This window comes from Convolutriloba macropyga, chromosome 8 (genome assembly GCF_964194025.1).
Source record: "Convolutriloba macropyga chromosome 8, txConMacr16.3, whole genome shotgun sequence".
Taxonomy (NCBI): Eukaryota; Metazoa; Xenacoelomorpha; order Acoela; family Convolutidae; genus Convolutriloba; species Convolutriloba macropyga.
Genome location: NC_134475.1, coordinates 34,233,981 through 34,249,999, shown reverse-complemented (window position 1 = coordinate 34,249,999; position 16,019 = coordinate 34,233,981). Strand labels below are relative to the sequence as shown.

At 35.6% G+C, this 16,019-nt stretch overlaps 1 protein-coding gene across 3 annotated transcripts in view; it reads left to right on the top strand.

Moving 5' to 3' along the window:
- Window positions 1-16,019, top strand: part of LOC142344702 (angiopoietin-1 receptor-like) — a 207,186-nt gene that overhangs the window by 168,595 nt on the left and 22,572 nt on the right. For all 3 annotated transcript variants that reach the window (XM_075396570.1, XM_075396569.1, XM_075396571.1), the window contains 2 exons: window positions 1,670-1,965; window positions 15,720-15,786. In XM_075396570.1, coding sequence (XP_075252685.1) covers window positions 1,670-1,965; window positions 15,720-15,786 — 363 coding nt within the window. The remainder of the gene's footprint in view (window positions 1-1,669; window positions 1,966-15,719; window positions 15,787-16,019) is intronic.

The window sequence follows — 16,019 nt, the reverse complement described above, 5'->3', positions numbered from 1 at the left end:
GAGGAAATTTGCTGAAAATTTTTACATGAAATTTATGAGCCAATTTAAAGTTAGCTTTATTTTCCCCCACTTTTCTCATTGTATCGAATTGTTCTCATCGTGAAGTGCTCAGTGAAATGGGTCAGAATTTAAGATTTCAGTTATAAATGAAATTTTAAAACTTTTTATGTAAATTTAAATTAAGTACTGTAATATAAACTTATTTTTCGCTTGATTCCTTTTCGAAGGAAAACAGAAACTTCTGGTCCGATATTGTTCATAATAAAAATTTTGACTGTATGGACAATGTGACTGTTAAACAATTTGAAACTGGTATATTAATTAATCTGAGCACCTAGAATACAAAATTTTGCTATAAAATTTTAATTTTTAAGGCTGACGGCTTCTATCTTCACAATCCTTCCAAATTTTTTATTCTTCTATTATATAATTAACTTTATATCAACTAAGAAAAATTACTACACTTATTTTTGCATCAATTGTGAGTACTTGAAGCAGCATTACAAAGCAGTGTTACGTAACGCAAATTTTTTTGTCGTAGATCATCGGTCTGCATGAAAACATTTCTGTAAAGTACTTTCTTGATTCTGAGAAAACACCTGTTAAGTGAAATAATTGTTCGTTACAAATTGCCATGCTTTAAAACAGCTCTGTAGCTTCAAATGTTTTTAAATGTTTTTTCTGAAAACACTGTTTTTGGTTTCATGTGTGAGCAATTTTTTTCATCCAGAATCTGCCTTCTTGACTCTCAAAAGTATATTAGAGAAACACCTGCCGTCAATAAAAAGTTTGAGAAAACAGTTTAAACAGAATTTTTGAGAACTCAGCATAAAATGGTTCCATTGAACCGAAAACTGGGACTTTTCATGTGTGAGCAATTTTTTTTCATCCAGAATCTGCCTTCTTGACTCTCAAAAGTATATTAGAGAAACACCTGCTGTCAATAAAAAGTTTGAGAAAACAGTTTAAACAGAATTTTTGAGAACGCAGCATAAAATGGTTCAATTGAACCGAAAACTGGGACTTTTCAGGTCTTACTTCGTCGTTTAACAGCTAACAGCCAAGCATGAAACATTAACTCTCCTTATATTTTTACACATGCTACTAAGTGATCTCCATTATTTAGATTAACATGTAAATGTTTAACTTCGGTTAAATTCGGGAAAAAGAAAGTGCTGCAGTGAATATACGGCACTTTCTGAAAATTCAAGATTTTTGAAGGCATGCTCAAAATTTTTTTTTTCAACTAGCAACTAATTAGTACGTTCTACCCTGCCGGTTATATATGAATTCATGGACATTTATGAAATTGCATTCTATTTGTATTATTTTCCATCAATTGCTTGACCTTATTTTGACATCATACTTGTTAAAATCTTAGCAAGAACTAACAAGAGTGGTTATTTTTATGAGGATCTGTGATTACTTTGAGATTTGATGGTTTTATCTTGGCATTTTCAGAACAAATTAACATTGGCATTCTTGAGAACATATCTAATATGTTGACTCACTGGCCCATGTCGAGGTTTTCGTTTGTCCTCGTTTATAACCCAGACCATTTTTGAACGCACACAATGTTGCACACAATGTTGCACACAAGGTATGGTGCTTTCAAACATACACAGGCGAGGAATTTCTTAAAACTATGACTACTTATGTCTATTTTCAGTGTCATCCAAACCAGAGGGGCTGGAACTAACCTGTTCCGATTTGAACTCAATCACACTCGCTTGGGACAAACCTGAACATCCGAATGGGCTAATAGACCAATACGAGATTAAATACGGCAAAACGTACGAGTCTGTTTCAAGCACAATCTACAGAACCAACCTGTACAACATGGATATCCCGGATATGAGTGAGTCTGGATCCAGATATGTCACTCAAGAAGTCAAACGGGCTAATTTGGATCACTTTGAGCTCAGAATTGACAAATTAGAACCAAATTCAACATTTTACTTCAAGGTACAGACTCTTTCTTTGGAATTTGAACCAAAAATTATATGATAATAATTGCTTTTTAAAAATAAAAGGCACGATGTCTATCATTGTTTCTACTCAACAAAGTAGAGAAAACGATTATAAGCGAACCCTTATAGGATAACTGCCACAAAATCAGACCTTCCCTGTATTTCTTTTTTTCAAAACTACAATTTTTTTTATCTTTTAGTAGTACAAACGATTAAAAAATCGTTAATTCACTGCAACGGTTTCAGTTCAGCCCTTTTCAAACTGCGATCGCCTGGTTTGTAATCGCAACCTCTGCAACATTAACTTCGTATTTAAATGTTATTCACGGTAGTGCCTCAAAAAGTACATAAAGGTTAATTTTTGTCTGGAAGAGTTGCGGTGAATTGCAGTAATTGTTCCGACCCCACTTGTGGGGGTGAAGGGAGGAACTATATGCACAACTGGTTTTTTGTTCAGTCAATAATGATATAGTCGATTGATATATTTATCTTAGAGAGTGTGAGTGGTATCACTAGTAAGCCGGTCAAGCGCGTCTGAAAAGAAAAAAAATCAAAATTTTGTCCTTTTCGCGGATTTTTCGAGGTTTAGTTTTTTGAACTGATTTTAATCACATTTTGGGACCTTTCAAAAATGCAAAGTAATGTTTCCATATTCAATATTTACGGTTTCTAGAAACCCTGAAGCGATATTGAGGCTATATTTGGTCTTATCGTGGTTTTTCTTAGAACAACACACGTTTGGTTTTGGACTTAGATTTTTGGGTTGTTAGAGAAATTTCGGTGTTTTTACTTTTGCGGCCACTTGTCCTATATTTTTTATTTTTTCTTGAGACTTTCTGGCGAATTATTATATATGCAGTGCGTTTGTCTTAATCACGAATATATGCTAATACCTGAATTGGTCTGGGACAACTAAGGATTTTGTTGACTTTGACACCAAAATTGTTCTTCAAGATAGGTTTTGAAAAAAAATGTTTTTTGTTCTTCCTTGTACTGCCAAAAATCCCAAAAATGACAGGTCTCACTTAAATTTTACGCAGTCTGAATGAAAGTAACTAAAGTTTAGTTCGTAGTTTTTGGTATTCCTGAAATTTATTTGTTTTAGTAAAAAAAACAAGTTTGTTTGTAGATGTTTTGCTTTGTAATTTTATTTTGTAGTTTTAACTAAGCGATGTTTTCCAAACTAAAAAACTAAACTTATCAATGACTATAGTTCATAGCTTGTCTATTATCTATACCCGCGCTAAAGGTTTTCAAAAAATATACGTGAATTTTGAGTTCTCACCGCTTTCGTCTGTTTTGCCGTCTTTCACTTGCATCTCATTTGTTAAAGTGTCCACAAGTCAAAATTGAGCTAAACTGAATCTTTTTTTATTCAATTGTTAGCTGAAAATACAAACGAATTTTAAAAGGACGTCAATTTTTTGTACAATTTTGGATAGCTTCGTCTAAGATTAATTTTTCTTTCAGTTGGTTTTTCGGTTACGTTCACTTGTTCACAATTGAAGCTGTGATCCCGCGCTAGTTGTTGTCTGAGATCTACTCCGAGAGGAGGAGATTCTATATCGGATACTTTAGTATCTGTAGGTAGATATGATCTATCTAATATAACAGTGGATTGTAAGTGTTGATCCCTGGGGATGTGTATGTATGTATGCTCCAGTGTTGAATGTGAACTTTTGACTTTCAAAGAGAATTTAGTTCAAGAATTTATTCTTGGCCACGAACCGACTGTATCTTTTCGGCTTTAGTTTCGTCTGCACTTCACACAAGTGTGAACGCGCGATCTAGCGTAATTACCTGCTAAATGACAGGCGATAAAATGAACAACTAACAACTCGCAACTCACATCTCTCCTATTGGAGATGAACTTATGTACAATGAAATTAGTTATATAACATAAGAGTTTATAAATACGGATACAAACACTTATAAGCTTGGTTACAGTAATGAAGTTTTCGGTGTTCCGAGTGGAGCCGGTATCTCACTTCCCCCCCCCCCCTACGGGAGAAATCCAATTTATTGGATTTCGTTGAGTGCTTTAATATCCTCCTCGTCGAGGTCTGAAATGGTGTCCGGTTGGGGTGATGATGGGGGCGTATTATATATCAGTGAGCTGGCTGGGCTCTTCTGTATCTCTACCTGTGGGTGCTCTGGCAGCTCTTCCTTGTTCGATGTACTTGGTTGTTGTAGTTCCGAGATGGCCTTGTCTCCATTTGGGGCTTGCTCCAGTTGTGACGGTTGTGTGTAGTCTGCTTCGTTTGGGGAGTTTGAGGAGTCTAAGTAAATCACTTGTGGCTCTGGGCTATGGATAGTTTCTGTTTGTTCTCGATGTTCTTTTACAGCGTTGATTGTGTTGATTTTTTCCACAATTTTGTCTGTTTTCTCTGTGGATTTGTTGAATTCGAGATGTTGGTCGTTGTTACTTGGATTGTTGTCGTCGAGTGATGAATTTGCGATTAGTTGGGGTCTTTGGGCTTTAGGGCTCATTGGGCTTGTTTCCATGAAGTCAGTGGGATCATTACTTGTTATGATTTCGAAAGGAGCAGTTCCTGGTAGGTCAGTGTCGACGTTGAATATTTGGATCGATGGTGGTTGAGGGGTGTGTGTGTTGAATTTGAGAAAGGACCTATTTGTGTCCGTGTCCGATGTTGCCGATTGGATTCTCCTTGTAGAGGCAGTCAGTGAATGTTTTAGTGCTGCCTGCTTTGCTTTTTCGTTAAAGCTTTGGACTGAAGTGCTCTGTTTGATCTTTGGTTTTTTGTTGCCTTTTGGGTGTTGTTGCTCCCTTTGATTTTTCTTGCAAGTTTTATTATTTTCTCTTTTGACCATTTTGTGTTTGTCGTTTCCTTCTTGGAATTCCTCTTTTTGGATTTGTTGATGTCCTCGAAGTCTGCTCGTGTCCGTTTGGGGGCGCTCGTTGTTTGTTGACTTGGCATTCGTGATGGTCCTGGAATTTCTTGGGGTTCGTTTGTTGTTGGATGACTTCTCGTTGGTACGGTTGTGCTGATCCTTTTGGCTTGTTTGGCTTCTTCTAAACAGAATTTTTTGATTTTTTCTTGATTTCTTCTATATTCGCCTATTGTTTTACATGTGACCATGTGGATTAAGCGTGGTTTTGTTTCTGGTTGTGGCTTGGTTTCTGTAGCAGTTGCTATGTCGTTCTTCCTTATTACCGTGTTTTTTCTTATTGGAGTATCAATTGTTATGGTGTTTGGCGTAAAATTTGTTATTGTGCCATCTTGTATAATATTCCATTGGGGTGCTAGTGTGTTTCTTGGTTCTTTCGTTTTTCTAGCAATTGATTTACGCGCTACGTTACGTTTGTTGTATATTATTTTTGTTGTTTTATCTCCTATGGAGAAATGTAGTTCTGAGGGGCTTATCTTACTTGGTGATTTGGAAATCAGTGGTTGATTTTCAGAATCGTCTGAGTCTAAGTGTGTGGGGGAAGCGCTTTGTGTGTTGTATTGGATGTCCAATTCATCTTCTGAGCTCCCGTCCCTTCTCCACATTTCTTCTTGTGTCAGCGCATCGTGGCGTAGCAATTTCTTGTCTAAACATTTACTTTTAAGTTGTTTATAAGATAAGTTTTTGGTAGATGGTTTAGTTAGCATATTGGATAATTCTGTGTTTGGCTTTCTGCCAAAGTGTGCCTCGAATGGAGTAACTTTCGTGGTTTCATTGGGAATGAGGCGTATGTTTTCGATTATGCTTGCTATTCTAGCACTTAGGGTTTCGGTGCTCCACATGGGGTCGATATCTAGTACTGCCAGGCAGCGTTTTAATGTTTGTATTAGTCTCTCTACCATTCTGGTTCCCCTGTGGTCTCCGGCTGGAGCTAATATTAGTTTGATTTTTTTGTTTTTACAGAATATTTCAAATTCTTTTGCCTTAAACGCCTGTGCTTGGTCGCAGCGAATTGACCGTGGGATACCGTTTATTTTACAGTATCGTTCGAGGTAATCTATTGCGGTGCCTGTGTCGCAATTATGAAATAATTCAGCGTTAAGGTATCGTGAGAGACGATCTACTGTAACTAAAATATAGTTATTTTGTGTAGTGTTCTTGTACGGTATGAGGCCGGCGAAATCCATTTGGATTTCTTGATTTGTCTCTATTAGGCTAGGTAATTGTACTAATTGTGTTTTGGGTATTAATGCTTTAAGGCATTAATGCTTTGTCTCTTCATTGTCTGCAGGCTTTAGCTTTGGATACAATCTCCGAATGGATATGTGGCCACCATATCATTTTCGCGAGCGCAAGCATTTCCGCTTGGCCGGGTTGATTGTGGTGAATTGTATCCAGTACAAGTTGTTTTAATCGCGATGGTATAACTAATCGGTTGTCGTATAACAGGCAATTTGTAGGGATAACTGAAAGGTCCCTTCTAATTCGGTAGTAAAGCGGGTTTACTTTTTTGAGATCTTCCCAATTCTCTGTTTTTACATAATTCATAATAATTTTTAACTCTTTCTGTGACGCCTCTGATAACAGTTCTTCGTTAAAGACTTTTGTCAGGTTTAGCCGATATAAGGGGGTTGGTAGATCATTGTACGCAGTAAATAGTTCAGAGTGTTTGGTTGGAGCTAGTGGGTCTAAGCCCTTTCCTTTGTTTGTGGTAAATTCTGTTTGGGTGCTCGATGTTTTGAATGTTTTGAAAGAATATGGGTTCTCCACTTGGGGATTGTTTCGTTTATTGGGGGCTCTATTTCTTTTACGAATTGGGACGTTAAATGTATCTCGTAATGGATTTTGTCTTGTTGTAATGGCGACTAAGTTAGTACAATCTGTTAGTGTAGTTTTGTTTAAATTTGGAGGATTAATATATGTTGAATCAGAGTGTAACTTGTTCTCAATCGAATTAAGGCAAAAAGCGTTTGGAGCTGTATTGTTATTTTGTTTTGGACTAGTTACGTCATTGCTGACTTGTTTTATGTCTGCGTTTTGATTGGTTGCTTTCGTTGCTCCAATTGGAGTTAGCGCATTGCGTATGAGAGCAAATTTTAATTCATCTATGGTATTTATCACAAAGTTTTTGTCTTCTTCAGATGGTGGTATTGGATCTCCAGATAAATTTCTGCTGAGATAATCCGCAAAGCTCATGTTTTTACCTGGTATATGTTCAACTGAAAAGTGAAATGGTAGTAGTCTATCTACCCATCTTATCAATCTACTTTGATAGGTTTTGTTTCCTCTGTTTTCTTTAAGTGCTGTAAGTAAAGCTTGGTGATCCGTTTGGAGTATGAATTCGGATCCGCAAAGGTAATATTTGAAATGTTCCATTGACCAGACTACCGTTAGTAGTTCTAGTTCATTGGTACTATATCGTGATTCTAAATTATTTAGGAAACGGCTGGCGAATGCTATTGTTTCCCAGGTGGTGCCGTATTTTTGTTGTAAGCAGGCTCCTAGGCCTTTTTTACTTGCGTCGCAACGTACTCTGGTTTGTTTCGTGGTATCGAAATGTTTATTTTCTGTTATCATTTTTATTTTGTCCTTGATTTGATTGAATGCTTCGGTATGATGTTCCTTCCAATCTAGTTTATTTTGTGCTTTTGCTTTTGCTTTGGAGAGTAAGGGGCGTAATGGCTCTGATATTTCTGCTAGATTGGGGATGAATTTAATTAGGTGATGTTTACAACCCATAAAGGAACGAAGTTGTTTTAAGGTTTTTGGGTTTTCTAAGTTTGTTATTGCGTCGCATTTTTGTTTTGTTGGGGTTACTCCATTCAGAGTAATTGTGAAGCCGAGCCATATTATTTGTTCCTTTGCGAACTCGCATTTTTGAAGGCTAATGGCTAGGTTCTCTTCGTTTAATCTATGTAGTACTTTATCTAATTCTTTTTCGTGTTCGTCTAATGTTCCTTTTGTTATTTTCGAGAAGAAATATTTTCCTTGCTTGTTTTTTCTTTTAGATATATACACTGCTACAGAGTCCATTAGGTGGTCGATGCTTTGCATTTGTTATTTGTTTTTGTGGATGGCGTCGTTCAATTTTTTGGAGTCTAAAACTATCTGACTGATTTGTCTTTATTAACCGTTATTACTACTGGGCTTATGAATAGTTCGTCTGAACACTTTTCTAATTTAATGATTTGTTTGTCATCTAATAATTTTTTGAGTTCATTTTCGACTTTCTCGATTAGGTGCAACGGGACTCGTCGACCTTTTGTTGGGAAGGAGTATATTCCGATTTAAAAATCGATTTCGCAATATGGTTTTTTGAACCACCTAGGCGAGTGCATAGGTTTGGATATTTTTGGAATACCCATTTTATTATGTTTTTCTCCGTTTGGAGATCAGATATGAAGTTGATGGGCTTACCGGTTTTCTTTGATGCGTTGAGTGTTATCCCCAATTTTGCCAGTAGGTCTCTGCCCATTATTTTGTTCGTTTTGTTTTTCACGATGAGGACTTTGCAGCTCTTTGCTGTCCATGATCCTGACTTTATGTCGATGATGAGCACTCCTTCGATTTCAATGTTGTTGTTATTGAAGCATTTGTAGATTGTGTTTTCTGTGAACTTTTCTATTCTTATACTTTGGATCTCCTTTTGGAGTTGTTGTTCTCTTGGTTAAAAAATGAACAAGGTGAGCCAGTATCTGCGAGCCACTGTAGTTTGTGAGACTGGGTTGTTGTTTCTACCCTGAATTCTCCGTTGGATTCTTTGTTGATGAAGTTGTTTTTCTGTGGGGAGAACTGTGTTGGGCGGATTATATTTATGTTTGCCCAGTCTTCATGAAGTTCTTTTATGTATAGGGCCGCTTCCTCGTCTACGCTCTCCTCCATTTGTTCGCTCTCTGATTTTTCTTGGTTTATATTTCTTATTATTCTTGTTTGTGGTGGTTTATAGTTTTGTGCCGAGCCGGACTGTGGCGTGTTGTGTGGCCGTCGTTTTGACATTTTTGCTGTGCACAATGATGTATAGTGTCCTGCTTTTTTGCATATTTTGCATGTGGTTGTTTTCGCGGGGCATATTTGTAAATGAGCTCAAGAGAAAGTTCCTCCGCATTTCCAGCATGGATTTGGTTTTTGTTGAGTGTTTTGGTTGTAAATTCTTTGTCTGTTTGTGCGGACATATGAGACTGTATTCCAGTTTGTATTGTTTGATCTGAGGATTTCTTGTTGGTTTGCTAGTCCTCTTTCTCTATTTACGGCGTAATTTAGTGCCTGTTGTGGAGTACGTGTTTCCAATAGGAGTTCCATTTCCATATTTGAACTTCTCATATTTGATATGAATATGTCCTTTATAAGGTCCTCTTCGAGTTGTTCGAATTTGCAGTGTGCCCCTTGTTCCCGAAGGTGGCTATAGAAGCTTTCAAACGATTCGTTGTGTTGTTGCATTGACTTAAAGCATTGAAACCGGTCGAATGTTCTGTTTCGTGGTCGGGTAAATGTTAGTGTTAACTCGTGCAATAGTTCGTTGGTGGTACACCGCTCTATTCTAGTGTGCGGGTTTCTTTGGTGGAATGTTCTATTTTCTTCCGCTCCTAGGGAGAGGTAAATGAGGCTTTTGACCTTTAGGTCTGCCTCGTCCCATGGGAATTTGTCTATCATTGGGCCGTTTTGTTCTAATTTTTTACTCTCATTTTCCCAGTCCATTTTTCTGCGTTCATTTCTTTGGTCTCTTTGTCTCTTTTTGTCTGCTGTTTCCCCGTCAAACTGTTCTTCATAGGTCGAGAGTGTAGGGTAGGGTAATTCTGTTCTTGATGGCTTTAGTTTCAGGAGTTTGTCAACCTGTAGGTTGTCCCTTGCCATTATTGCCATTTTCGAAGTCCCGAAACAAGTGCTCCATTCTGTAGGTGGGCTTGCCCCTGTCTCCCAGAATGCTGGTACTCCTAGAGGAGTTTTTAATGCTGACTGCGCCATGTGATCCCGCGCTAGTTGTTGTCTGAGATCTACTCCGAGAGGAGGAGATTCTATATCGGATACTTTAGTATCTGTAGGTAGATATGATCTATCTAATATAACAGTGGATTGTAAGTGTTGATCCCTGGGGATGTGTATGTATGTATGCTCCAGTGTTGAATGTGAACTTTTGACTTTCAAAGAGAATTTAGTTCAAGAAATTATTCTTGGCCACGAACCGACTGTATCTTTTCGACTTTAGTTTCGTCTGCACTTCACTTAAATATGAATGCGCGATCTAGCGTAACTACCTGCGAAATGACAGGCGATAAAAAGAACAACTAACAACTCGCAACTCACATCTCTCCTATTGGAGATGAACTTATGTACAATGAAATTAGTTATATAACATAAGAGTTTATAAATACGGATACTAATACTTATAAGCTTGGTTACATTAATGAAGTTTTAGGTGTTCCGAGTTGAGCCGGTATCTCAGAAGCAATAAAGTATTCCGATTAAAATCAGGGCCAACTGAGAGTATAACGGATTTTTTGATGGTATCAATTGAACAGCAAAGATTTTTCAAGAAGGCTGAACTGGTTTCGAAATATAAAAAAGAAAACGCCCTCTCGATACTGTATTTTCGAATTGTATTGTTTTTTTTTCATCATGAAGATATTCTAGCTGCTTCACATTCAAACAAGTTTGTTTCTTGGTAATAAACTTAGTTTTTTGTAGAATTTTGCCAGATCTTGTTATTGATTTTCAATTGTTAACATCAAACTTTTGTAACAAATTGGAGATTTACTGAGGTTTTTTTCTGTTATTTTTGTGGTTTCATATATGTAGAAATATGAGAATTGCGAAACCACTTGCCAGAAGAAAATGTTGATTTAGTGCCATTACCAAGCCTGTGATACCTCACTCACAACTTAGCGTATAATTATATAGCTTGTGCGAACTCTTCTTGAAATTATATAGTCATTTTAGATTTATAAAAGAAAGTAGAGGTCATTTTGTTTAATTCTGCACTCATATATACAAAGAAATATAACTTGTGGTGTCTAATCGAAAACAATGAGATTTCAGGCAGGCTGAATGATAATGCAGTTGCTACTTGAGAAACTTTACAGTTTGATTTTTAATTTGAAAACTGACTAGATTTCTAGATCTCAATTTTCGTTCTCAAAAAAATCATTTGTTTACTTTATAGAATTGGCAACTGGAAAAACAAGAAAACGCATTAAAACGCATTTCATTTAATGTGTGCCTATCACGTACGCATTTTTCATAGTCCATTAAAGTTTTAATTATAAACAAGGAGACTCGGTAATATGCGTACGCACATAGTTCCGACCCCGCTCATCCACACTCTTGGCTCAATTGGCTACCAACTGGAAGCGAAAACTTTCACAAACAAACATATGGTTCAATAAACCACTAATGGGATACCATAAAACCACGCTAGAGGGCCGATGGAACCTGTTGGTAATAGGACTACAAGAAAATACAATAAAAAATCAAATAACAAACTTTAATTACGACCAAAACGCGCTGTCTATATTAAAAAAATAACAATGAAATCAAACTCGCATCAGATAAAACCCAAACAAAACAAAATAAGTTATACTTCATTAAAAAGATTTTGGACCTGTCTTCAATGCGATTGGGTAACAGGTCGACAAAAAGAGCAAAAATGTGCGAAGTTCAAAAATAAATTTCCATTTTTGAAATCAATATACTTCTTATTGATTATTATCATTAACAATTAACTGAAAACGCCAAAATGCTCATTTTTATCTTCATAGAAAGCAATTGAGACCTGTCATTATGCAGTATACATCATACCACTACAAAAAGAAAGACAAATGCCGGCAAAAAAAAACTTTGCGCGAAAATGGCTGTGAAGCCGTTAAAACCATAAATCTGTCACTAAGAGCATCAAAATTTTCCAATTGCACAAAATTTCAAAACCAATGGGACCAATCATTAATGTTAGGACCTACCATTAATAATTTAAAAAGAAAACAAATGCTTTTAAAATGTAGAATGATAAAATACGAAATATCTTATTAACAGCACTAACAAAGCCAACAAAACAACGATTGAAATTAAAAACGTTATAAAGATTAAATTATAGGTCAAATTATTTTCTTTTCAGAAAATAAGCTAAAAATTGACCAAAAAACGATTTAAAAAATGGCGAAGCTCTAAAATCCAAACTTGTTTTTCAAAACAAATATTTTCCAAAAACCGTAACACATATAAGATTTCGAAAACTGTTCAATTAGGTTGCAATACCTCATCAAGCCCATTGCGCAGGTTATTAATCAGACTAAGTCACAAGACTACAAAATAAAAACAAGAGAGGAGCCCAAACTTCACAATTAATTTTAAGACATCACAGTGTTCAAGGCCCTATAATTTTAGGTTGTTATCTGCAAGAATTGTAAATCATTACTTGATTCTCATCTTAACCTCAACGGTTCTTCCTTATGAAACGACTACCTAGACATCACAAAAAAGGAGCCAAATTTTGAACAGTATTGTATTCACGAAATTTTTTTTAAAACTAATTGGTCGATGCCAATTAGTTGAGACTGCTGATTAAAGAGGTTGATTATTTGATGACAAAGAAGCTGGAAAGAGACAATTGAAAAAAAAATAATTTAATTTGAAAATCTTTAAAACAAATGGCTATAAACCGAATCCTTTGAAAAATTTCAAAACGTCCTGGGGATGCAATTGAGACCTATCCTCATCAGTTGTATGTCGTGCAACAACAGCAACAACAACAACAACAACAAGAAGAACAGCGATAACGACAACAACAACAGCAACAAAAAGAAAGACAAACATTGGCAAAAACAAAAAAAAATCCACTAACTTTTGCGAGAGAACTGTGTCTCAGCCAAAAAGCATAAAAAATTCAACAAAAACAAATGATTAATATTTTCACATACACCTTATCTCAAGGCTTGTGCAATGATCCCAATTATCCTGTCTTTCAGTCGGACCTGTCAAAAATGTGATAAATCGACATGGAGATAAAATAAACTTATAAAATATTCAATTACGCTCAAAACACAAAATAAAAATTTAAAAACTCGAAGTATCAAACCCATGAAACCCTCAATTTATTATTGAGCCGTTAAAAACAAAAATTCATAACTCTGATTAAATGAGTTTCTCACTTTTTTACCGAGACTTCGCCTGAAGTTGAGAAAAAAAATAAATTAGTTGAAAAATTCAAAATTTCACCGATATTTTCCTAAAACAAATAAATTCACAGTCATAAGAGACATTAGAAAACAAACGAAAATGACGCCCAGGTTCACTTTTACCTCATAAAAAACCAATAGAACCTTTGATTGAGATTAAGTCATTCGACAACAAAAAGCACAACAAATGAAAGCAAAACATACGAAGTCCATAAAATTTTTCGAAAACATTTGGTCAGCCATAAAAACCATAAGCCTAACTCTGAAATCATGGTGCCTCTGTCATTGGGCCTCAGTTTTCCTAAATCGAATCTGGCATTAAATGAGTCCTGGTATGAGATTCTCGCCAGTAATTTACATAAAAAACTATGGATGCGGAAATATTTTTCTTAAAAAAGGCAGCGCCCATAGAAATCTAAAATTTTTTTAACCCTAAAGATCCATGATCAGCTCAAAATCATCCCTGATTCTACTGCGTGGCTAGAAACACATTTATTTGTTCAAATGGTTGCGACTGAGACCAATTTTTCAGTTTATCAAAAAAAATCATGAATTTTGCATAATTATCGTGTTTATAGTTGCCAAGAACTCGCAATAAAATAATCTCAGAAAACTCTTAAGGACGGCGTGAGTACAACCAGCTCTTTTTGAGCTCACAAAGAATACGAGTGCAGTTTCAAGGTGTCCACTTTCAGCAAATTTGAAGAAAGTGGGCTAAAAAAGCGTATTTGCTCCCATTATCGACAAAAAGTCTGAATTTCGAAAAAAAAAATGTTAGCCTGAATTGTAGACAAAAACACAAATGGAACAATTCAGCAACCCAACCCTATCTATAGAGATAAAATAGATAACACTACCGTTTGATGTTTTAACATATTTTACCAAAAATTAACGAAAACCTGGAAAAAATACGGAAAATGAGAATAAAATAAACGCAAATCGGTCTAATATTCAAAAACTTAAACCAAGATAACTCGCTCAAGAAAACGAAAGTCAAAAAAAATTTTAATTCAATACTCTACGCTGGACAGGCTCTCTACTGATACCACTCACAACTCTCTACGATGATTATATCGATCGGCCAAAATTGTCTGAACAGAAAAAACATTTGAGTATATAGTTCCTACCCCACTAAAGTGGGTCGGAACAAATATGAAGTATTGAATATACTGAATACTTTGCTTTTGTCCTGATTTTGCATACCCGCTGTTGTCTGAATTGGTCTGCGGCAACTAATGACTTTTGTTTACTTTATCACTACGTGATATCAATAAACGTTTGTTAATTTTGACCAATTGTTTCCTTATACTCTATTGTTACTAATTTCCAAAAATGAATTTGTTTTCTTATTTTTTAAAATTTCCTAATGACTTCTAAACAGATTAGAAGAAATTGTCTCTCTTTTACAATTAAGGTTACCTATGAATTTTAAACTGTTTGTTTTAGTAAACGTTCTTATATTTTTTGGGGTTTTTTGACCTTAGATATTCTTTCTGAAGGTTTCTTACCGATTGAGTGATGAAAGATCTCATTGATTGCAGTTGTGGCATAAGATAAGCTCAAGAATCGATGAAGCTAGTTTGCTAATGGTTTTTTTATAACCGACACGCAACTGACAAAAATGTAACGGATTTTCCAGTTTTTAGTGTCTCTGTCGTTTTTTGTTGCCTTACCCTTCAAACTCATTTTAAAAAATTTCCTCTGCCAACAACTGGAATATTTTAATCAAAATATCACTTTCAGCAGGTAACTGCTCGTCAATTTTAAATTGACTACATGCATTATTTGACTACATTTGTTTATATATGGTTTTTTGAAACTTGCTTCTTTAGAATTGGACATATCGTTCATTTTGATTTCTGACGAGCTAAATTGGTTTTCTCAATAGACATAATTGCAACTGTTGATTTTGTTCAAGTGACAGCGATTAGTTTTTAGTTTTTGTTAATAAACAAAAACAGAGTCAGCAAAAAAGTTTTGACCTTGAAAAATGTTTGGTTGGCTCATAAATTCATCTCAATAAAATACTGTCCTGTCTGCTTCATTCTCAACCATGTGCGCTTGTGGTCCGTGGTTTTATTTTTTGGAATTTATTGTGAGATTGCATTTGATTAGCAACAAAAAAGTTTTCAAGGAAAAAGGATATATATTCAGTATCTTTTCCGTGTTATTTTTTCGCATACGTTTGTTAATATGAGTTGATAACCAGTTTGCTAGATCGACATTTTTGATATGTTCCAGGAGCAAACAAGAATTACTTAAATCGTTACTTACCTCGTGGTTACATAGTCTGGGTAACCTCTATTTGAATTTTGATCTGATTTGCATTCTCAATTTAGATATCTAAGTGAGTGCTGAGGTCGCTTTTTTTACCTCTTGGCCCATTTTTTGTTTTGTATTGATAAAATTAATTTTTCACTTGATAACAAAAAGTTTTTGTGTGCTTGCAGTTTTTCGACTCTATCGCATTAGTGTTGGTTTCTTCTCTGTCATTTCGTTTGTTCTAGTGTTCATTCTTTTGGAAATTTAGCGAGCCTCCTTGTTTTACATTATGTTTTCCATAGTTATTTTCACTGCTGGTCACCGCATATCACTAAAAATGTTCTCAAAAAATTCTCTCTGCTGCTATTTGCATTAGCTGTTTACTTTGTTTTGAATGTTGTTTTGTTTTCAGGTGCGTGCTAAAAATGGGTACGGTGAAGGAGAGTGGACAACGGATGCTATTGGCAGAACCGAATATTGTAAGTCCAAATTATGCTACTGTTCAATGCTTATGAGCAAACGTCGCACAGTAATCTAACCTGATTCCTGTCAACTTTCGAGCAAAGACCGCAAAACGAACCCCGGGCTAAATCATTTTTTTTGTTTTGAATGGTTTGAATTTCTACTAATGAGTTAAGGTATTCTTCGTTGGGGAGGGAACACATGGTGGAAATCAGTTCTAAGTTTAGTCGATTCTCAGAAAGTTTTATTA